The 25,428-nt window shown below is 35.6% G+C and overlaps 1 protein-coding gene across 2 annotated transcripts in view; it reads left to right on the top strand.

Annotated features, from left to right (window-relative positions):
* The window catches only part of smyd3 (SET and MYND domain containing 3), a 330,446-nt gene that overhangs the window by 292,724 nt on the left and 12,294 nt on the right, over positions 1-25,428 (top strand). For both annotated transcript variants that reach the window (NM_001423732.1, XM_087289366.1), the window contains 1 exon segment: positions 329-503. In NM_001423732.1, coding sequence (NP_001410661.1) covers positions 329-503 — 175 coding nt within the window.

Here is a 25,428-nt window from a genome sequence, read left to right as displayed (position 1 = left end):
TGCAATCAGATTTGTCAGTTCTCTAATGAATTGTTTAGTTTGATTTGCAAGCTGAACTCATCAAAATTCAGCTCACGTCTCCACTACATGGCTGAAATAAACTTTCATGTAACAGTTACAAACAGTTACAGAGATTCTCTCATAAAGATAATTTTTTTATTTTTTTTTTTAAAGATGAACACATTTCTGATTTTCTGTTTGGAATAACATATCTTTTTCATTATGGGGTGAACTAACCATGTAAACCAGCAAAGCTTCGTTGGCTGTTGTATTGTTATAATGAATTTCATCTTCATTTTAGTCATGTCCTTAACTTTTTAATCAAAAGACTGGGATGAGCTGTTGAAGGAGAGCCAGGCCCTTCTGCACAGACATTCAGATGTCGTACCAGACAGGAACATCTACATGCTCCGACTGCTGGATTTGGCCATGGATGCCTGCATTAGTCTGGATGACTATGAAACTGCTCTGGAATACGGCAACAGGGCTCTGGGTCCTTACAAGTGAGTGTGTGCATCTAAAACTTCTGTTCTGGCAGATTTTCTGCTAAATCTTAGTGGGATACACCTCCATCTCTCATTCAAATCTATAAAAGTCCCTTTATAACTGTGACTCACATAGACTCACTCACTTCTGAAGACCAAAAAGAAACAAGTGCAGCTCTAGTTCGCAGGAACTATTGCTATAAATGTATTGAAAAATTATCCTCTATTATAACATCTGTATATCTTAAAATGTATCTTATGTGTTGCATGTACAAATATCCCAAAAAGTGACATTACATAAATGAATTTAACAGCTTTTATTTCAATCAAACTAAAAGAAATAAGGAACAAAAATAAGGGAATAATTAGGAAATACTTCCTTGATCTGTTAAACATAATTTGGGAGAGTGTACTAATTTACATGGTTTTTCAAACAAGTATTACTTTTGGTGGTAAGAGACATACAGCTCTATTTTAACTAAATAGGTGCAAAGTCATGATGAAAAAGCATTAAAGGCATGTCCAAATTCACTTTTGCTATTTTAAGGATGCTATTTTAAGCCTCGGCACATGGTCTAACAGGGTTGTGCTTATTCTCTTAATGAGTTATAGGTGGGTTTTGAGCATAACATGCATTAAATCAATCAGAGTCTCATCTCCCATTCCCTTTAAGAGTCAGTTGTGTCGTGCCATGGCACATTTGATATTTAATGCTTCATTAGCGAGAAAACGGTTAAACAGACCATGTGCAGCACGATGATAAAGAATGAGCTTCCTCCATTCGGCCAAGTACATCAGTACTTTTGCTCTTTACTTTACTCTTTATTTTCATGGATAACACTTGCTAATACTGCCAATAATAATATTATACAAATGCAAATTGTCATGAATAAACTGAACCACCTCCCTCTGCCACAGCTTTAGACCAGCTTTTAGTTGGTCAATGGGGCAGTCTATTTCAGTTCCTCAAAATAGGAACGTGGCAACAATGCGCCTTAACACGCCTGCTTTATAGACCAGCACACTCATGAGTCCACAAAGTGGTGCAAATGGATTTGCTGTTTAAACAACATTGCACAAAACATGAAAATTACAGTTGCGCTGGTCTGAAAATAGCAATAAATTGCGTCTTGAGCCTTATTGCGCTGAGTGTATGATAGGGCCCGTAATAGTTAAAACTTTATTTAAAGAGCCCCTTAAACTTTATTTAAAGAGCTTCCATTCAGTGTGTAACACAACACTAAGTGAATAAAAACATCCAGCTGAGGTTCAAATCTGAAAGTGCCCCTTGTTTAAAACTATTGATTCTTTAACAAAAGAGTCGACTCAGAATCAAATAAATGTATTGAGTTGGGTTCGGATCTTTTTCATTGATCGCATCTACATCGACAGGGTACATCACAAAATATGTAGTTCCAGTTCTGGTAAAGTGTGAACGCGCTTTCCCTCCACACACAAAGCGGAGGCGCGGGGGATCACGGACTGATCATGACGCGAAGATGACGATCACTGACAGATGGAGATTCAGCTGAGGGGAATAAAGGGATATAGTTAATTTTCACAACAACACTATAGCCAGCCTAGTGCTGTTTTTTTTGTTCCTGTCATTTTTCTGATGATTGATACAATAGCCTATTCTGCAGCGCAGGATTCACCTGTCGTTTGCTATTGAAGGAGCAGCAGAGACTATTATGTATGAGACTTTGTCAGTAACTTTTACAGTTCAAATGGACCAGTTTCTTCTTCCTCCGGATCATAACATGTAGGTGTGTTTAAAATTGTTGCCTCGTTTTGTATAGTTTGCAAAATGTGTGTTTAATTGTGTGTTATAAGTTGTAATCGCCTCGCGCGGCATGTAGTCACGTATCTATTATAGAGAGAGATGTATAGTAACAAAGTAGAACTCACTACTGTACTTAAGTACTAAAAGGCAGTATCTGTACTTTACTGGAGTATTGTTTTTTTCTTCTACTTCCACTTTTACTTAAGTACCTATTTTCGATGAGTTTAATACTTTTACTTCAATAGATTTTTATGTGCTGCATCGTTACTCATTAATAGCAGTGTCAAAATGATCTATATTTGTTATATTTGTATATTAGGGTACATTTTTGTACTTAAATCTTGCAAGTAGTTTATTTCAAAATTTACTACTCAAGTACTGAAAGTAAAAGTACAAGTATTGTGTAATGTAGTTATTAAAGAAAGCAGTCAAAAGACATCATATTGTTTTGTTTATTTTAAATATGCAGTCAAACACCAGTATATTAGGCTACTTTTAACCCTAATCCCAAGTAATTACGACGCACATTCTGAAATAATCCACACAGTGGCAAAAGTTGAACTATTTTGAAAATTGACCGCGCCGTGTGTTTGAGGAACAGCTGATAGAGGCCATAGAAACAAACAGCATAGAATCGCCAGTTCAGAAACGCTTTTAAGACTGTAAAGAAAGAAGCATGCATCATGTTTTTAACGTGGTTTTGGACGCGATATGTGAACTGTCCCATACAGATTTAACCTGAGAGATACAGTACAAGCACTGATCTATAATCTGAGATGTATAAAGTATCATGCTCTCATGTTGTTGATGCCAAATTCTGACCCTACCATCTGAATGTCGCAGCAGAGTCCAAGACTCATCAGACCAGGCAACATTTTTCTAAACTTCTATTGTCCAATTTTGGTGAGCCCAGTGTGGTCTTCTGCTACTGTAGCCCATCCGCCTCAAGGTTGGACGTGTTGTGCGTTCAGAGATGCTCTTTTGCATACCCCGGTAACGAGTTATTATTTGAGTTACTGTTGCCTTTCTATCAGCTGGAACCAGTCTGGCCATTCTCCTCTGACCTCTGGCATCAACAAAGAATTAACGCCCACAGAACTGCCGCTTACTGAATATTTTCTCTTTTTTAAGACCATCCTCTGTAAACTCTTGGGATGGTTGTGCATGAGAATCCTAGTAGATAAGCAGTTTCTGAAATACTTAGACTAGCCCGTCTGGCACCAACAACCATGCCACGTTCAAATTCACTTAAATCACCTTTCTTCCCCATTCTGATGCTCTGTTTGACCTGCAGCAGATCGTCTTGTCCATGTCTACATGCCTAAATGCATTGAGTTGCTGCTATATGTCATCGGTTAATCAGAAATTTGCGTTAACTAGCAGTTGGACTGTTGTACCTAATAAAGTGGCCGGTTAGTGTACATTGCAACCACACTACATTACATTGCATGCAAACACACTTATGTATTAGATGCTATAGGAAAATATATAATTTGGTCATCATGATTATACACTCTTCGAGTAGCCATATGTACTATGTTGCCTTAACAAACACCAGAGGCCTTTTTCCGTAACCTTTTTCCAAAAAAGCTTGTTCAGCTGTGTTTTAAATGGGACAAATGGATCAATTTGGGAAAGGGCAGACCTCAGGTGACATGCACCGCAGGACAGTATTCATCACCAGCTACCACTGAATCAATGTGCATTTTAGTTTGTGCATCGTAGCCACTTTACGACTTCCCGTGAGACGTGTCAAACAGAAAACCCGAACAAACCAGTGGACGCTACTCTTAAAAATCAGCCATTTGTGCACACATTCATGAAAGTAAAATAGAAGATCTTCTGGAGGAGGTTTGTGACTCGTCTACTGTGGTTTTTCATTTGTGGTTGTAGTAAAAAGCTGTTTGGAAAGGTCTCTTTCCCATAGTGCTCAGAATAATACATACCTCCAGGCTAAACGCAAGGAGATTATTGACTTCAAGCTCCTGCAGATGTCAATTTGTAGCGGCGGTAGACCTCCGGTGATTTCCAGTAAATCCAAAAGAAACAGTAAAAAAACAGATGGATCAGAGCTTCGGAGGAATTGGACCTTGGAAAAAAAGAAGAAGTGAAATTACCCAACAGCTTTCCCCCATGTTGCATAGGGGAAATATGAATCTGGTTGTTATTCTTCTACAGCGCTAGATCCTGTCTTCCCATGTCAGCTCGTACAAAGCATGAATAAGTTTTTATATTGCCTGTTGGATTGCTGTTCTCGGGCTTTATACTGCGTCTGATGAATGTTTATGGGGCTGAGGGAGGGTTGCCAGTGCAAAGAAAAGGGAAAAATGCTGCTAAAATGGCTCTTTAAACACTGAATTGACATTGAGATTGATGGTTTCCAGCGTCACCTCACTTTCTGCTGTTGGTGCAGCAAGATAAATGCACATTATAAAGAAAGACAAATACTGCACACAAGAATATTTCAACTGTTTGGTCATTTTTAGTACACATCTTTCATGCATGGATCATTTCTACCTACAAAATGATTTATTCTCTTCAGAAAAGAAGTTTAAATACAAAATTTACAATGTCTATTTGGCTAGTGCACATTGGTTTTCTCTAAGTTAATGTTAGGTTAGAGTTAGGTTTACATACTGAAATACTGGAATAATATTATAATAAAATTTCCAAATAGGTTGTTGCTAATGATTTAAATCACTCAAACCCTCCAGAACTAAAGATATATTTAGCGTAGATACTCTTATGTTGAAAGAACTTAGCTCTATACTAATTACTCCAATAATCAAACTCCTCAATCTTTCCATTTCTGAAGCAATATTTCTGTGTGTATGGAAGTCATCAGCTGTCATTCCAATCTATAAAAACGGGGATCCTCTGTCACTTACCAATTACAGGCTAATCAGTATTATTACCACTATGTCTAAAGTTGCAGAGAAACTCATTGCCAAACAGTTAATTAAATATCTGAACACCAATTCTTTTTCTCTTCATCCAATGCCATTTGGTTTCAGAGCTCAACACTCCACAGAGACTGCGAACAGTTTTTTCATAGAATATATTAAAAAAAGCTGAAAAAAGCTTTAGAAAATGTATATCATGAAATATTATTGACCAAACTATCTAAATGTAACATTTCACCAGATTCATTGAATTGGATTGAATCATATCTATCAAATCGATCACAAACAGTCAGAGTTAATGATTATCACTCTCCCCTCTCTGTCCACGGGTGTACCTCAAGGTTCCATTTTGGGACCTTCTGTTATTTTCAATTTTTTTTTTTTTTTTTATTTTACATAAGCGACCTTCCTTCAGTCTGTCCAAATGTCCTTGTTCAGATGTATGCAGATGATACAGTCATTTATACACACGGTAAAAACACAACTCAAGTAGCAGATAAACTTACACAAGCTTTGGCTTGTGTCTGGTTAAACCAGTCCTGTTTAAAACTCAATGTAAACAAAACAGTTGCAATGTACTTTTCTTGGGGTTCTAACTGACTCAAAATGTACTTTTAAATCACAAATTAAAGAAGTCTGTAACCGTGTCAAATTTAATATGTCTAATTTCTGGTTCAGAAGTTCACACGTAATAGCAGCTAAAATATTCATGCACTTAATGATTTTTTCACATATAACCTAGTGTCTAACAACCTGTTCACAAGCAAACAAAACAACACTAAAGCCCATAGAGTCACTATACGAACAGACATTTGTTTTCAGATGTCTCCGTTTTCCCCCCATCCACACTGAGATGGAGCAGCAGCGTTTTAGAATGAAAACAGCCTCTCCAGCGTTTTCGAAACGCTCCGCCTTCGGCGCTCGAAAACTCCAGCGTAGTGTGGACGGATGGCGTAACCATAGCAAAACTTATTCGGTTTAAAACGAAAACACACTAGTGTAAACAGGGTCTTAATCAAACATACCTGAACCAGCTAATCAAGCTCTGACTAGATATAATAGAAACTTCCTAGCAGGTGTGTTGATGCAAGTTGGAGCTAAACTCAGCAGGACACCAGCCCCCCAAAACCGAGTTTGTACATCCCTGCTCTAAGACATCATCATTGTACCATTTTACAAAAACACAAACTGTTTAGCTGGGAAAATGTCATTCACAAGTATTCAGAAATTCGTCTGATGTATAAAATCATTCATGGTCTGTCATCTTCACCTCTCAGTCAGTTTGTAAACATCAGGAACACCACACACAGAGCAACACGAGGAGCAGTCCAAGGAGACTGTATTGTCCCACTCCAGAAAAGAGCCTTTGGTCAGGGTGCCTTTTCATTTACAGCTGCACAGGAGTGGAACTCTGTCCCTGGCAACATCAGAGAAATAACCTCTTTTAGTATGTTTAAAAAACATCTAAAAATCTGGGTTATAGAGCATCAGATGTGTCATCATTCTATTAGCATGAACCTGTTACCATTTGTGCCTGCTATCTTAATGATTTGTTGCTTAAATGTGTTTTAAATATTTTTATCTCTATTACATAATGTTGGTGTTTTTAGTTTAATTTGTGCATATACGTTTTTATCAAGATTTACATAATCACATCTATTTAAGTGCTTCTTAACTATGTTCGATGAATGAATTTATTTTATTTTATTTTATTTTTTTTTATTTTATTTTATTTTATTTTATTTTATTTATTTCAAATGTATTATTATTACTTTATTTACTTATTTGTTTGTTTTAAATGTATTATATTATATTAATTGTTTTTATTTATTTATATATTTATTTATTTTTCACAACAAGGGGCAGTATACATTAATCAACATTCCCCAAACACATAAATGTACCCAAATTAGCCCAAATACCTTTGCCAAATGAAGGACAGAAAACAACATCAAAAAAGCCTAGTGTTCACAATGTAAATGATTAAGAAGCCATTTCTTAAAATTATGCTTAAATGATTTCAAATATATACATTCTCTAACAGATTGTGGTATCAAATCCCATCTAAATCCAATCCAAATCTAAAACAAAAACAAGCTTGACCAAAAGACATTTTTCTGGAACAATGCAATCAGCTCTAGCGGCACCACTAGTTACTCTGTTTTGTACAGATTTAAATTGAATAAAGTCAGATAGAAGGGGAGGAGCTAAACCATGCTTAATCATGTAAACTAACCATTTTTAAATGTAATGATTAGAATTTATGGGCATAGCATTTATCCCTGAATATACCACATGTGGTGCACCTGAGGTAAACAGCACTGTCCGTTTATCCTGTTTAGCTGCAAGAAACAGAAGCTGTTTCTAATATATCAATTTGAGGTGTTGGTTAGAACATAAACTCCTTTTAAAATGGAAAATATTCCTTTTGTTGCGTGCTATTGCTTTTATATAGAACACGGTTTAAATTAGCCTTTACAGTCAGACTTGCTCCTGTCAATCTGGCAACCTGAGCTTGTGTTTGTTTTAAACCATGGATGTAATATCAAATTCAACCACTGGGTGTCAAACTTACTCAAAAAGGTTTAAGTCAAGTAAAGGCTGTGTAAATGATCATCGAGCTTTCATTTTTGGTGAACTATCTCTTTAAAGGCACTTTCATTACATCCAAAATGACAGCCCAGAGCAAAAGTCTCAAGCTATGTCTACTTTTTCTCCCTTTAATTTATTACCATTGCACACTCCCCGTTAATTCGCTTTGAAAAAGAAGTTTAAAAGTCATCAGGAGTCATAATCCGTCAAATATTTGGGCAGAAAATCAGCAAAGCTCACAACACGGCTGTGAAAAGGGTTTCGTTGAAGTGACAGCTTCAGTGGTGGCGTAACACCGCGCTTCATGACATTCCATTACAGCTTGATTCAGTATTCGTCATGCGCTTTTGTTCTGCGTTTCAAAATTGTGAGGTTCATTATTGGCCTTGTCTGAGATCCTAAATTATTTCTGAAATTGGCTCGTCCTGCATGAGCTGTGTGAATGCTTTCTGAACGGGCAATTATCAGTAGTGCCCGTGTCCTGCTCTTCTTGTCTTTCACTCTTCCAGTAGTTTGGAAAGAGATATAATGATAAAAAAGTAAGTAGAAATTTAAAAAGAGATATAAGTGAACTGACCACCTGACAGAACAATAACAGACCGTTTACTTTTACATTTTAAGTGCCTTGCAGTCACTTCTCATTTCAAATGGTTACTTTAAGGTGCAGCATGTAGGAATCACACCTAGTGGTTGAACTAGGCGTTGCAGTCCAAATTCAAAACATTCATTCATTAATTTTCCTTTGGCTTAGTCCCATATTGATCAGGGGTCACTACAGCGGAATCAACTGCCAACTATTACAGGATTTGTTTAACGCGTCAGATGCCTTTCCGGCCACAACCCAGTACTGCGAAACAAATTTAACACATTTACATTTAAACTACATTTAGTTGTTTATCAAATGCTTTTGTCCAAAGCGGCTTACAATTAGATGCTAGAGTAAAGGGGGGTTGTTGTTTTAATATAAGGGAAGAAGAGTGAAGAATGTTTCTATGGGTAATTTCGTCAAGCCCACTCACCTGTGGGAAGCACACTTTATGTACAGTGGAACTTATTATTATTATTTTCAAAACACCCGATTTTTGCACTCGGCTCCTCCGACAACTCTATGCACATGCAGGTTGCCAGATTGACAACACCAACAACAGGAGCGACACCGACAACAGGAGCGAGCCTGACTATCTAGCCTACACCATGTCCTAACTAGACATGATGACATTGGATAAAAGGAATATTTTCTATGTTGAAATTAGTTTTTATGCTGACCATCTGTAACCGCGACATCAGAAATTGTAAAAAAAAAAAAATTTCTGCAACACTGAAGCTGAACAGCAGCATAAACTAGTATGACAATGATCACTTCAGGTACTGATTATGGGCTTTATTCAGGAGTTAAATTCTACCAATGTAAGTTTGAACACCAATTTACGTTCTTTTTATTGCCATTCTGCTAAAAAGCAGCTGCAGATAGCAGGTCACTGTCTTGCTGTGAGGCAACAGATAGGATAGAGTAATTAGGCAAGTTATTGTATAACAATGGTTTGTTCTGTAGACTTTTAAAAATATAACAGGGCTAATAATTCTGACCTCTAAATTGTTTTCAAAAATTAAAAACTGCTTTTATTCTAGCTGAAATAAAACAAATAAGACTTTCTAATGAAAACAAGAAATATTATCAGACAAACTGTGAAAATTTCCTTGCTCTGTTAAACATCATTTGGGTAATATTTAAAAAATAAAAAAAAATAAAGGAGGGCTAATAATTCTGACTTTAACCGTTTACCAAATAACTTCAGGGAATTTAAGTTGATGCAGATACTAAAATGTATGCTTAGCTGTTGACGTCTATATGCACTTTTAACAAATAAATTATAAATCTAATAACTTGAATGTGAAAAGAATAGCAATAGTAAAGCTACATTAGTACATAGTGAACACCTGTCAAAATACATGTAAAATGCATGAAAAAATTCCAGATTCCCTTCTGCCTTACAGGGATTGAGAACATCGACAGTGTAATGTATAGTTAATGAGAGAATCGCAGTTGAGCTATTGATAGTCGCAGTCATCTGGATGTGAGAATGCAAGCGCGTCCTGCTTCCAGGCTGAACAGCAGGTACTGAAACCTGTGATGTTGTTAAACTGATGGCTGCAGTGTAAGTGGGTCAGACTTTTACTTCATAATTACAAATCTACAGAGTCTACAGAGAAACACTTCATTTTTGGTCCACATCTTAGTTAACAACATTTGGGTCCACATCTTTAGCTTAGTTAACAACAGTATATATACTTTCCAAAAATATATATAATAAATAAATTAATTGATTAATTAATGAGAAATTATATTTAATAAATAAATAATTTCCTTCGGCTAAGTCTATTTATTAATCAAGGGTTGCCACAGTGGAATGAACCGACAGATCCAGCAGATGTTATACGCAGCAAATGCACTTTCAGCAGCCAGTACTGGAAAACATCCACACTACGGTCAATTTAGCTTATTCAGATTACCTAGACTCTCGAAAATAAAGGTACGCGAGCTGTCACTAGGGTGGTACCTTTTTAAAAGGTACAAATTTGTACCTAAAAAGTCCATATTAATACCTCAGGGATACATATTAGTACCCAAAAAGCACAAAAGTGTACTAATATATACTTTTGAGGTACCAATTTGGACCCTTTAAGTACAAATATGTAATCCACCACGACCACACCCCTACAGTAACAGCTCGCGTACCATCATTTTTGAGAGTGTATAGTGCATGTCTATTGACTGTGGGGGAAAACAGAGCTCCTGAAGGAAAGCCATGTGTAAGAGGCTAAATTATCATATGCATTTGTTTATATGACAAAACATGCTTTTTGACTCAAGAAGGTCCATACTGACTACAAAGGCAGATACTGATAAGATCAGGGCCTGTTGTGTGGACTTTGGGGGTTTTATGATGTGGTCACATGTTGATTGGTCAGTTTGAATGTCTCAGCATTGGTGGTCACATGGTCAAGAAATATAAAAAATAGTTGGTAAACTCGAGCTCTGTCTCTTTTTTCTGCCCTCTCTTTTCCTGGGCTGGTTCTCTCCTGCTCTGCTCCTCTCCTCCTCTGGAGTCTATCTTCTCTGACTCTACTGCAATCAGGCTTCTGGGCCTGCTCTCTTTGTCTCTCTCTCCCTCCCTCTGTGTCTCTCCTTCTACCTCTGGTAACTTTAATTTTACATTTAAGCTGGGAACAATTTATACCATATGTTTTATCATTTCATATTTGATCATTTTATACAGTATTTTGTTATTAATTCAGTTGTAACCATAGAGAATTATTGTCATTAAATCATTTCATTTTCAAGTATTTGTGAATTACTTTCGATTTAACATCAACACTTAATTGTTCCATATAACAATACAATACAATCACATAATATCAACGCTCTCCCACATTTATAGCTATTAATACTGCCCTTATTTCCGTTTTTGGTATGAGATTGCAGAAGAATGGTTTAACTAGAAATGTACAGTTTTTTACCATCATGCTGATAACCTTTTAGCCGCTCGGCAGAACTACAGTTCGAACCGCTGTGGTTTAAAGACCGTTCTTACACATGTGAACAAGGGTACCACAAGGTTGCCTATAGACTAAAGAAATTATTATTTTTTTTTTAAAGAAAGAACTAAACAGATTCAATCAAGAGAAACTAAACATTCAAACTAATTAGTATTTTCTTATAAATAAAGAAATAAAAAATAAAAAGATGAGCAGCCATTCGAGTTCATTTCGGTTCATGTAAAAACTGTGCATAAATCAAAACTCACCACCCAGCATATAATGAAAATTGTCAAATCACTAAACACGCCTATGCTTAGACAGAAACAAAAGTTCAAAGTGAAATGCAAAGCACCATCATACATGAGTAATGAGAAGCTCCGACGCTAGTTTTATAATCAAATTAATTATTGTGAAAAGACTGGCTAAAAACAGCACGCACTAATGAATCACTTTGCATACATTAAGCACTCCAGCAATTAAAACAATTCAGCGGCTCGCATTAAACTGCCTGACTGATCCGCAAATAGAACCGCCGCATAAATAAATGTCTGTTTATCTTGCAGTAGCCAGCAGCGGCCTTAGTTTGCATGCAACACGTAGCGCAGGATCCAGATTATTCGCAAACAAATAATATCACAGGCTGAAAATAATATTTAAAAGTTTCTTAAAGGTGCTGCATGTGTTCGTTTTTGACTCTTCTAACCAACGTAACCATTAGCTGAACAGCTTACATTGAAAAGTTGTGTCAACAACATGCAACTTGACAAAATTCCAGAGAGAAGCAGTTTGGCTGTCTGCACCAGATACAACACAACTGAAATATATAACTACTAGAGGCATTAAGAAATGCATAATAATGCACTGCAATTCAACAAAATGATAAGGTTTATATGCAGCAAAATTAGTAGTCATAATTAGACATGGGATGATAACCGTTTTCAACGTATACCAGGGCTATTTAATTAGTTTGTCATGGGGCCAGTTCATGAAAAGCATTCCAAATGAGGGGCCGGAGAGATATGACTTTCAATAGGAGTGATGGCACAACAGCAAAATACTGAGCACACATGCTGTATTTTTGCTCCTTAAGACACCCACATTGGCTTTTTCTACATTAAAAAGGGTAATATTTTGTATTTTGAAACTACATAACATCACTGCATTGTACAATGTGGCTTTTTTACAAGCATATTCAAATGTTGGATTTCAAACACATTCATATGTTCTGTTTTAAACTGCGTAACAAGTAGGAATGCAATGATTATAGATTTTGGTTGTACGGTTATAGTCTGAAGAACAATCATGGTTTCATGGTTATAACGATTATTATGCATTTATTAAATTCAAAACACTACTAGTTTAGAAAATCACAAGAAAACTGCTTATATTTTAAAGTGTTGTTTACTGCTGCTCAGTAACCAAACACAGCACAAAATATTAATAAAAAAAACAAACAATAATCCATTTCTCTCTTTGGACTTAAAAATAAATAAAAATGTTTTGATTTAAACATGAGTGATAATTTTACAATGAAAATAAAAGACAGAACAATTAATAAAATAAGTATTTGTCTAATGTTAATCTCAGCTATATAATAGCTAATAATTTAAATGAATTGTTGTTATTATTGGTGTACATATATAATTAATCATTTTAATAATTTGAAATAATTCATCTAAAATATAATGTTTAGATTGCACTGAAAGTCACGCACAACTCTCATGGTGAGATCATTTCTACTGTTTGTACCTGGAGGGCACGAGTGCATCGGTCCTCTAGCAAGCCGTGTGCGCACCGCTCCCAATATGCACATGTGTCCATTGGAAATAATGAACTTGCGTGCGGAAAAGACGAAATATGTGCTGCTGCTATAGTTAATCCAATGTGCATAACTTTGTTTAACTCCAGCAGTTTTGTCCCGTGCAACAGAAACACGGCGTTTAGAAGCCTTTACGATTAATTAACCATAATAAATTTAAGCGTGGTTAATAGTAAAATAATCATTTCACCCCTGTTAACGATATTAGTGCATTGTACAAAAGGCCTTTTCTACAAACATATTCAAATGTTTTCGGCTGCTTGCGCCATTCGCTTAATGTCACTTGACTACTCTTACTATTTGAAGGGCCGGAACAAGCTGTCTCAGGGGCAGGGTTCGGCCCTTGGGCCACCAATTGAATAGCCCTGAGGTACACCGTGGTTTGGAATAGTGAAGGTTTTAAAACCGCCAAAATTGTATACTATACCGTCCCTTCTATACACAGTTGAAGTCAGAATTATTAGCCTGTTTATTTTTTCCCCAATTTCTGTTTAGTGGAGAGAAGTATTTTTCAACTCATTTCTAAACATAATAGTTTTAATAACTCATCTCTAATAATTGATTTATTTTTTTTTTTTGCCATGATGACAGTAAATAATATTTGACTAGATATTTTTCAAGACACTTCTATACAGCTTAAAGTGACATTTAAAGGCTTAATTAGGTTAATTAGGTTAACTAGGCAGGTAAGGGTGATTAGGCAAGTTATTGTATAACGATGGTTTGTTCTGTAGACTGTTAAAAATAAGATTTTGCTTAAAGGGGCTAATAATTTTGACCCTAAAATGTTTTTTGAAAAACTAAAAACTACTTTTATTTTAGCTGAAATAAAACAAATAAGAATTTTTCCAGAACTTGCTCTGTTCAACATAATTTAGGAAATATTTAAAAAAGAAAAAAAATTTAAAGGGGGGTTAATAATTCTGACTTCAGCAGTATGTACGGTTTTAGTTCTACATTTTTTATAAAGAAATCTGTGATTGATTTGAATTATTCAGCCTGACATGTTTATTGTTCCAAAATATTTTTAACGGTTCTCAAAATAAAATACAAAAGTTCTTGTTTTTTACCAGACATTTAAAAAGAACTTATTTTAGAGCAGTAATCACGATACGGTCAAAGCATGATATTTTTATCAAAGGTTATCATACATCAGATTCTTATACCGGCCCATTCCTAGTCATAATTCAATTCTGAGTCCTGATACCTCCCATATTGTCCCAATATCTTCAGAGTGTCACTTGTACAACATTGTAAAAGAGTACTATTTACACTGCATCGAGTTAAAAAAAAAAAACTCTACTTGGAGGTGATTATTCCTTGAAACTAATGTGAAGAGTAAAAATATTACACTTTAAAAAAGAGAATTTAACTCTGGATGTTTTAACTCTAGTGTATTCAGTAAACTTGCGTGAGGTAATTCTCCAAGAATGCGAAAAACAAAATCACAACTTCAATTCTACGTATTTATTCATAATTTTTTATTACTGCATAACCACTTCACAGCCTGACTGATTTACTTTAAAAATAAGTGGCAAGAAGGCCCTGAAAACACTTAAATCTTAAACGATTTAAAGACATTAAACCTCATTAATGATATTAAAAGTACATGCTGAGTGACTGATATTTGTTGGTTTGCATAAATAATTTAGAATATTTGTTGGAGTCACAGATCTCATTTTCATTTTAAAACTATATTCAATCATTCATTTTCTTTTGCCTTAGTCTCTATTTCAGAGGTCGCCACAGTGGAATGAACCACCAACTATTCCAGGATATGTTTTACACAGCGGATATCCTTCCAGTACTGGGAAACACCCATACACACTCATTCACACATGCACTTATACACTACGGACAGGTCGCCTATTCTATTTTCAAGATCTGAAGTGAATCTGCTGGATAAGTTGGTGGTTCATTCTGCTGTATAAAAGGACTAAGCCGTAGGAAAATGAATGAATGAATGTGCTTTACTCAAGTAGATGACTCTAAGTAGTTTAGGGAAATTATTAACTACTAAATTAAACATATTTTTTCATCACTGCATAAACCAACATATCTTGAAATGCAAAAACACTGAATATTTGTTTTTTGAGGTCACAGCCGAGTTAAAGGTCACTCGCTCAAACATTCCTCCTTACATTCTGAGTCCTCTATTAAAGCGAGACAAGCTGCCGAGTCATTAATATGCAAATGAGGACATTAAGCAGTTAATCCAATGAAGTGGAATAAGGAACATTCCTGAGAGTCCGGCTCCATGCGATCAACTGCCAAGGGCGTCCTGAGTCCCCCTTTTGCACCATGCAGGACGTTTGCTGCACTGATTTCACTCCAGTGTTTATGTATTTTGTCTGCTTGCCTGAAGTGTTGTTTTGCCTCTAACTAGCAATAGACATTGTGCATCTAGTTAAGTTGTAAACAGAGCATTCTTTAGACCTGACTCATGGCTTGTTTCTCATATACATGCAAACTTCTCTGTCCCACACACAAGAAACAAATGTCTAGATCACATTTTGTTTTTCATTTGGTCGAAATCTCCCGGACTGGTGGATGTACTTGACCTGATTGTTTCTGTCTTTTCTCATTATGTTACAAAGAGCATAAATATTTATTTTAAAGAGGTCAGATTTTGTTTTTATCATACCCAAAGGGGTTGCTTTTCTGAATTTGTAAGTGCTTTAGGTTAGTTTCTTCTGCACTCAATGGAAATTTAACAGACTACTGACCAAGTCAAGCTCAATCACTGCTGGGGCTTTTAGATGATCTGTTTACTGGAGGTTCAGGAATAGTTCATCAGTCTGCAGTGTTTGCTTGAGGCGTCTGCACTGATGTGCAATAATATATACTGCTCTCAAAGAGACTGCTTGAGTCTTTAAACTGTCATTGAACAGTGATGTATGAGATTCCAATACTATTCAATTCAAGGTGTAAAGGGCATTTCTCAATAATTATTGTTTTAAAGCAGCTTTACAAAAGGTTCATTTTGGTAAAGGTAAATTATTTAAAGGGGTGGCGCGGTGGCGCAGTGGATAGTGCTGTTGCCTCACAACAAGAAGGTTGCTGGTTTTAGCCTCAGCTGGGTGAGTTGGCATTTCTGTATGGAGTTTGCATGTTCTCCTTATGTTCGCGTGGTTTTCCTGCCTCCACAAGTCCAAAGACATGTGCTCTAGGTGAACTGGATAGGCCAAATTGTCCATAGTGTATGTGTATGTGTGTGAATGGGTGTATATGGGTGTTTCCCAGTCATGGATTGCTGCAGGAAGGGTATCCACCAAGTAAAGCGCAGTGCTAGATAAGTTGGCGGTTCATTCCGCTGTGGCGACCCTTTATTAATAAAGGGACTAAGCCAAAATAATGAATGAATGAATGAATGAATGAATGAATGAATGAATGAAATTATTAATATTCAAAGGTCAATAAAGATTTCTAACCCACAACAAATTAAATGCAGATTTAGTGATGCACCGATATTTATCAGCAGATATTGGATTATTTTAAAGCTATCTGCATATCAGATATAATTAGGGTTGTCTTGACACCATAAATTTAGGTCACGATACAATACCAGCTGAAGTATCATGATGCTGTATTAATATATTTATAACTCAAATCTATGAAATAAAGCAAATTGTCAGAAACATAATACTTGTAATTAAATTATGATTATTTCACTATTTCAATATTTTGGTCAACAGTTTGTGTTTGGACCATGAAAAAAAATAGCAGCTTTTGACGCACATCACTTCACCTCAAATGTTATTTGTATTTTCGTTTATTTTGTAGATAACTGACAAACAAAAACCACATTCAAATTAAGATTATTTATTCATCCATTCATTCATTTTCTTGTTGGCTTAGTCCCTTTATTAATCCAGGGTCACCACAGCGGAATGAACCGCCAATTTATCCAGCAAGTTTTTATGCAGCGGATGCCCTTCCAGCCGCAACCCATCTCTGGGAAACAAATTAAGATTATACCAAACAAAATTTGTTACAAGAAGAGATTTTTTTTAACAAAATATGAAGTGAAAAATTATTGTTTTCTGAGTGTTTCTTGTCGCTATTTTCGTTTTTTTCTCATCTATTGTATTTTTTAAGTCTTATCAGGTAAGAATCCAACGTAATTCTAAATTTCACTTTAGTGAGTTGTTCTTTTTAAGAGATTGATGCGATCGTTATAGCTAAATCATATTCACAGGAACAGAAATTAGCTTATTTAGATGTGTGTTTGAAGCAACAGAAAACAAGGCACAAATTCTACACAGTTTTGCAGACTTAATGCAGACTATTAAAATAAAACAAAGGGGTCTATTGATTATTTGCCGGCACAAATATGTAAGCATTTTACAGGGTTCCTGCGGGTCCTTAAAAAGTCTTAAAATGTCTTAAATTAAAATCCGGGAAATTAAGGTCTTAAATTGTATTAAATTTACCGGTCACACTTTACAATAAGGTTCATTAGTTAATGTTAATTAATGCCTTTACTAACATGAACAAACAATGAATAATACATTTAGTACTGTATTTGTTCATGTTAGTTAACGTTAGTTAATGAAAATACAGTAGTTCATTGTTAGTTCATGTTAACTCATGGTGCATTAACTAATGGTAACAAGCATGGACTTGGATGTTAATAATAAATTAGTAAATGTTCAATTCTGATTAATAAATGCTGTACATGTGTTGTTCATGATTAGTTCATGTTAGTAAATGCTTTAACTAATGAACCTTATTGTAAAGTGTAACCAATTTACTGTAAAGTGGCTGTTAGGTATTACATTTTCAGCTAGTGTGCTTAATGATGATAGGGAAGCACAGTGATCCACTGTAAAACATCTAATAGTTGATAATTTTAGCATGTGTGAAACAGGAGAGAAATGACAGTCACCGTGATTTATTAGCTTATTACGGTAGGTTGGCTACAGATGTTTACGTCGGTCTGCACCTGCGTGCTGTCATTACGCGGTTGTCGAGGTGAGGTTCAAAATGCAAAGATGGGAAAGTGTATTTAACCACGTTGCAATGAGGCAATATGTAAATTAAAATTCTGCAAAAAGACCTTTTGTCAGGGACCATGGGGCTCAAAGTCATCGAGTCGCACATGAAATAAGGAAAGCAGCAGCGGTACGTTGCAGCAGCTATATTATAAGATATTTTATGCATATACTATGCATTTACTTATCCACTCACTATCCTTCGGCTTAGTCCCTGATTTATCAGGTGTTTCCACAGTGGAATGAACCACCAAATACTACAAACAACCACACACTCTCCCATTCACACACTTTAGCCAATTTAGTTTATCCAATTCACCTATAGCGCATGTCTTTGGGATGTTTGGGAATCCGGAGCACCTGGAGGAAACCCACATGTACACCGGGAGAACATGCAAACTCCACACAAAAATGCAAACTGACCCAGCCGGGACTCTAGCCAGTGACCTTCTTTGCTTGAGGCGACAATGCTGAGAATGAAAATGGAAATGAAATTTAGATATTGCCTTCAAATTCCAGTTCAACAGAAGCATTAAATAAGTAAGCTTAATGTATCTGGCCTGGACAAAATTGAAGGGGACCAAAGATTTTGTCCACATCTGTACATATAAGTGACAATAATGGTTGTCAAACCCCTCAAATGCAAACAATACTGTGGCTACTTTCACAAACATAAAAAATATATATATATTTTAAACATTTAATATAATTGCACATCCATTTCCACTATATTGGCAAATGTGCATTTAGAAAGCATGCTCTCTTTTTTCCAGTGCTGTTATAAGATGTTGATTTATGCAGATCCAGCAGTGTTTTTCTCAGCACAAAGCAGCAGATCCCGGGGCGTTTCAGCTGTGAGAATCTGCTGACATCTGACAGAGACTCTCAGCGCCTCGTCCTATTCTATAACTCACACATCTACCCAATGCATTGCACAGAAGAAAATAACTCCTATAATATCAAGCCAACAGGAATACGAGTTTCAGATATTTCACGCCAGTTGAATAAATCATTGTGGAGCATTTAAAAACATCCACCTTACTCAGAAACCCAACTTATTGTTCCTTTCTAGATCTTTTCTCCTTAATATATTCAGTCGTGGCCAATTAAAAACCTAATTATTTTTAATGAGCCGCTATACCGAGATGTATATTTTACCTACTGCCAAAACAGCAACAGGTGGTATCTGAAGAAAAGTTTAGTATTCTGCATCAGTGCTTCAGAAAAGCTTCTTTCTATTCATAGAGGCTGTATGTGAAACAGGGCTGTTGCATTTAAATATGTATGAAGAATCTCTTCTGCGTTTGGCTTTTACCTCAGATTTGAGTTCTGTTCATAACCGAAAGACAAATAGAGGCCACTTTATTTAATGCACGTTGACCTCAATACGCTGTTGAACACTTAAGTCAGACTTAAAAATGTATGAATGTCATTGCGTTATATAAAAGAATACCAAATACAGAGGTTGCTTATTGGAAAGAAACAGAGAAAATGTCATATTGGTAGATAAAGTTCAAGACAAAATTTTCTTTTTAAATATGGCAGATAAGGACATTTTTTCACAGTGAATTAAATTACAATTTTCTTCTGGAGAAAATCCTATTTTGTTTAGCTTTGCTAGAATAAAAAATATTCATTCATCATTCATTCATTTTCTACCGCTTTTCTGGGGCCAGCTCACGGGGGCAGCAGTCTTAGGAGAGAACCCCAGACTTCCCTCTTCCATGACACTTCCTCCAGCTTCTCTGGGGGATTCCGAGGCATTCCTAGACCAGCCGAAGACATAGTCTCTCCAGCGTGTCCTGGGTCTTCCACGAGGCCTCCTCCCGGTGGGACATGCCTGGAACACCTCCCTCGGTAGGCGTCTCGGAGGCATCCGAAACAGATGCCTGAGCCACCTCAGCTGACTTCTCTCGATGTGGAGAAGCAGCGGCTCTACTCCTAACTCTGTCCGGGTGACAAGAGTTTCTCACCGTATCTATGAGGGTGCGCCCTGCCACCCTTCGAAGGTTCATTTCAGCCACTTGTATCCGAGATCTTGTCCTTTCGGGCATGAACCTAAAGCTTATGACCATAGGTGAGAGTAGGAACGTAGATAGACCGGTAAATGGAGAGCTTTGCCTTTCGCCTCAGCTCCTTCTTCACCACAACAGACTAGTACATCGACCGCATTACTGCTGCCCCTGCACCAATCCGCCTGTCAATCTCACGTTACATCCTTCCATTAGAAAAAAAAAAAACGAGATATTTAAACCTGTGTGTGTGTGTGTGTGTGTGTGTGTGTGTGTGTGTGTGTGTGTGTGTGTGTGTGTGTGTGTGTGTGTGTGTGTGTGTGTGTGTGTGTGTGTGTGTGTGTGTGTGTGTGTGTGTGTGTGTGTGTGTGTGTGTGTGTGTGTGTGTATGTATATATATTTATTTATAAACAATTGTTATTTTTATTTATTTATTTATTTGTCTTGATGGGCTACACAAGAAACCACTGTTGTTTGTAGATAGATTGTACAACCCCAAATCAAAAATAGTTGGAACAATATGAAAAATGCAAATAAAAATAGTAAAAAAAAAAAAAGATAATACAAAACCTTATTCTGCACACTCTACAAAGTCTTGGAGGAAGATGATACAGGTGCTTGCCTGGTCTGTCTGCAGTCCCGACCTGTCTCCAATAGAGAATGTGTGGCACATTTTGAAGCACAAAATGCGACAACAAAGACCCTGTACTGTTGCCCTCCTTAAGACTTGTTTGCAGTAAAAATGGGACAAAATTATACCTGAAACTCTTCATCACTTGGTGTCTTCAGTCCCTAAAGCCTAGCCTTTTAGGTGTTGTGAAAGGGAATGGCAACATTACAAAGTGATAAATGGTTTACTGTTCAAACTTTTTTTGAAATGTGTTGCAAGAACCAAAATTGAAATACACGTTATTAAAAAAAAAAAAAAACTATAAAAATAATGAGGAACACATTAATTCATGTTTGTTGTATTGTCTGCAATTCAATACAAGTCAAAGAACATTTAGGAATCATTTGTTTCTTTTTTTATTTGCGTTTTTCATACTTTTTCTTTTTCTGATTTCTCTGATCTCACTGTAATTAGGATTTTGAGTCTCCAGAAGTGTCAAAAAAACTTTTTGGTCCATTGTATGTCACATATAAACATCATTTAGTAGATGTTAAATAATAAAGTAGTAGATCTACTGTTCAAAATGTCATCAACTGTCCAGAATTGCCTGTATATCAGTGTTTTTGTCTACGGTATAGAAGATATAACATTTTAAGGAGATTTTAAATTATAAAACAATAAACATACTGTTCAAAATTGGGTCAACTCTCACTGCAGTTATGGCTTTATGTGCCCAAAAGTGTCTGAATACTGTACTTTTTTGAAGTCATTAAACTGCATTAAACACTATTTACTAAAGTAGATGCCAATTTCAATGTACTAATCATTTTATCACACCAAAAATGTCAGATTGTTTTAGGACACAATGTGTTACATTTAGTAATACATTTTAATAGATTTTTAAATAATAAAAGAGTAGAAATCTTGTACAAATTAAATAAAATCTCACTGTAATTATCATTTTATGTGCTCGAAAGTGTCCTGGGGCCACGTCACATGTAAACATAATCTGGTGGATGGTAAAAGTCTAATCAGATTTCTCTTTAATTAAGTGCCCAGAAGTGTTATTATACTTTTTGGGGGCACAATATGATAAATATAAAATTTTTTAGAATATTTTAAATTATAAATCAGCAAATATACTGTTCAAAATGAGGTCAAATCTCCTTGCAATTATGATGTGCCCAATGCACGTTACTTGTAACCTGTATAATTTATGTTGTGCTTGCCCAAAAACATTTTAAATGATTAAAACATTTTAAACTGCTGATATTGTTGGTGTCTAGCTGTATCATTTATATATTTCAGCTTTAGTGGTAGTTATTTTACTGTAATTATCAGAAATTTTATTTTATTTTTACTCAATTTCTTTCAGGCACAGTAGAATGAACAGCCAGGTTTTGTTTAGTTTTGTTTTCTTTAGTTTTGCTTAGTCTTTTTTAGTTTTGTTTAATCTCATTTCATTTTGTCTTGTTTTTTTTTTTTTGCTTTTTTTTAGTTTTGTTTATTTTTATTTATTTTATTTATTTTATTTTATTTATTTTTTGTTTGTTTGTTTTGTTTTGTCCCGCCTGGGTCAGCTGGCATTTCTTTGTGGAGTTTGCATGTTCTCCCCCTGTTGAGGTGGGTTTCCTCAGGGTGCTCCGGTTTCCCCCAAAGATATGCACAATAGGTAAATTAAAGAAACTAAGTTGACTGTAGTGTGTGTGTAAGAATGAGTGTATATGGATGTTTCCCAGTACTGGGTTGCAACTGGAAGGGCATCCGCTGCATAAAACATATGCTGAATAAGTTGCCGGTCAATTCATGTGTAGTGACCCATGGTGAATAAAGGAACTAATTAATGTTTTGTTTTGTTTTATTTTGTTTTGTTTTTTAGTTTTGCTTTGTTTTGTTTTGTTGTTTTTATTTTGTTTTAGTTTTTTTGCTTAGGTTTTTGTTTGTTTTGTTTTGTTGTTTTTTATTTTAGTTTTGCTTTGTTTTTTTTTTGCTTAGGTTTTTTGTTTGTTTTGTTTTGTTATTTTTTGTTTTTTTAGTTTTGTGTTGTTTTGTTTTTTGTTTTAGTTTTGCTTTGTTTTGTTATTTTTTGTTTTGTTTGTTTTAGTTTTGCTTTGGGTTTTTTTTTTTTTTTGCTTAGTTTTTGTTTAGTTTTTTGTTTGTTTTGATTTGTGTTTTTGTTGTTGTTTTTATTTTTCGTTTTGTTTTTATTTGTTTTAACTCAATTTCTTTCAGCCACAGCAGAATGAACCACCTTATTTTATTTCATTTTATTTTATTTTATTTTATTTTATTTTATGAATCGCTTATTTTCTTGTTATGCTTTGTGTTAACTATAATAACCCTGTCTTCAGCTGAACTGACAGCTTCCTTGAAGTTTCCTGTGCCAGATAAAAGCCCTTCTTTTGTCCTCGTCTCACTGTCATGACTCACAAGAAAAATTGGAAACCTAAACTTCTGCTGAATCGGCGCCAGAGCTTCATCGCTGGAGCGTGTTCTCCACTTCACTTCACTTAGAAATGAGTGTAGGCCGGGGTCAAAGCGAACCCGATCTCGCCACACAACGCAGTTATTTAATTAAAAGGATTTTTCGGGGTCAAAAAAAATGTGTCGTCAGTCAGCGGTTCAGACGGGAAATGGGTGTGAAATGTGTGAGAGGGATTGTTTTGAGGGCACCTACAGCATTGCTTCATGAAAAGGATAAAAAACAGAAGATCTGAGAAGCTGCCAGAACGTTCTGGAGGTCCAGGAAGGCATTAGTGACACTGAGAGCGCAGTGTGGGAGTCTGGAGCTCGCTAAACCCAGGATTGGATGGTAATAGAGGGCTTTGTTATGAGTCTGAGGGTTCAGAGATGGAGTCAGAGGTGCACGGCTGAGGGACAGGGCTGTTAGAGGAGGTGTAGAGGTGAGCTGGCGGTCGGCTGGTAATGTTGTGAGTCATATAATGAAGGTTTAGTGTGAATCGGATGTGATCGAGCCTGTTCCCATGATCTAGAGGAGACGTGTTGTGAAAAACAAGATCCTTAAACATCAGCATGAATAAAAATAGATATGCTGTTTAGAAAGAAAGAAGCAATTAGGAGATGTTTGAAATCTATTCACTGCATAATGTTGCTCTTTCTGACTTTTTTGTTGTCCACTTTATTTCATAGAGTTTGTGTGCATACTTAAAACAGATCGCGCACTATTTGGTACAATTCTTGCTATTTTCAAACCATTAGCTATGAGTTTTGCTTCAATAAACTCCTAATTTGCTGATTATTAATAATTATTAAGACAATAGTTTGGTTATTAAGGAGGATGAGGGATGTAGAATAAGATCATGCAGTATATGTACTTTAAAAGTGCTAATAAACAGACAATATCATAATAATGCAGTCAATAATTACACAATAGTCAGGATTTGTACTTAAATCAGGTTGTTACCATTAAAAATGTTTGAATGGCTTTTTTTATTGTGCGCTTGGAGAAAGATTTTGGTGCTGAAAGGTTGATATTTTAGGACCCTGGAAATGTAATGGAGTAATTATTATTTAGGTTTTAAGGGGAAGGGGCCGCTTCTGTGCAACCAAAATGTGAGAATGTGTTTTAGAACAGGTTTCCCAAACTCTCCTCTACCATTGCTTTACCAAGTAGTTGGCCCTGCCCTAAACACACAGCATTGGTTGATTGTGTATAGTGTAAATATACACATAAGAATAACAAGTATTGCATTACGCTCTTAAAATTAAAGGTTCCATAAAGATTTTTTTTAACATCCATGGAAAGTTTGAATCCACAAAGGTAAAAGTAAGTTAACTGAGGTGATATTTGACCTAATTAGTAATTAATTAATAAAAAAAAAAAAAATATATATATATATATATATATATATATATATATATATATATATATAAATATATATATATATATATATATATATATATATATATATATATATATATATATATATATATATATATATATATATATATATATATATATATATATATATAATAATTCCTTACATTTATATAGCGCTTTTCTGGGCACTCAAAGCGCTTTACACAGTGGGGGGAATCTCCTCATCTACCACCAGTGTGCAGCATCCACCTGGATGACGCGACGGCAGCCATTTTGCGCCAGACCGCACACCACACACCAGCTGATTGGTGGAGAGGAGACAGTGATGCAGCCAATTGAATATGGGGATGGTTAGGAGGCCATGATAGACAAAGGCCAGTGGGCAGATTTGGCCAGGATGCCGGATTAAACCCCTTCTCTTTTCGAAGGACATCCTGGGATTTTTAACGACCACAGAGAGTCAGGACCTCGGTTTAACGTCTCATCCGAAAGACGGCGCTCACTGAGCAGTATAGCGTCCCCATCACTATACTGGGGCATTAGGACCCACACAGACCGCAGGTTGGGCGCCCCCTGCTGGCCTCACTAACAATATATATATATATATATATATATATATATATATATATATATATATATATATATATATATATATATATATATATATATATATATATATATATTATATATATATATATATATATATATATATATATATATATATATATATATATATATATATATATATACACACAAATACACAAATACACAAAGGGTAAAGAGGCTGTAGGAGTTCTGATATTGCAGAATATCACACGGCTATCAGCCAATCAGATCTGAGAAACAGAC

The sequence above is a fragment of the Danio rerio genome, chromosome 17 (genome assembly GCF_052040795.2).
Source record: "Danio rerio strain M-AB ecotype USA chromosome 17, GRCz13ab, whole genome shotgun sequence".
In the NCBI taxonomy this organism is placed as follows: Eukaryota; Metazoa; Chordata; class Actinopteri; order Cypriniformes; family Danionidae; genus Danio; species Danio rerio.
The sequence above is the reverse complement of the archived record's forward strand: the minus strand, read 5'-3'. Positions and strand labels throughout refer to the sequence as shown.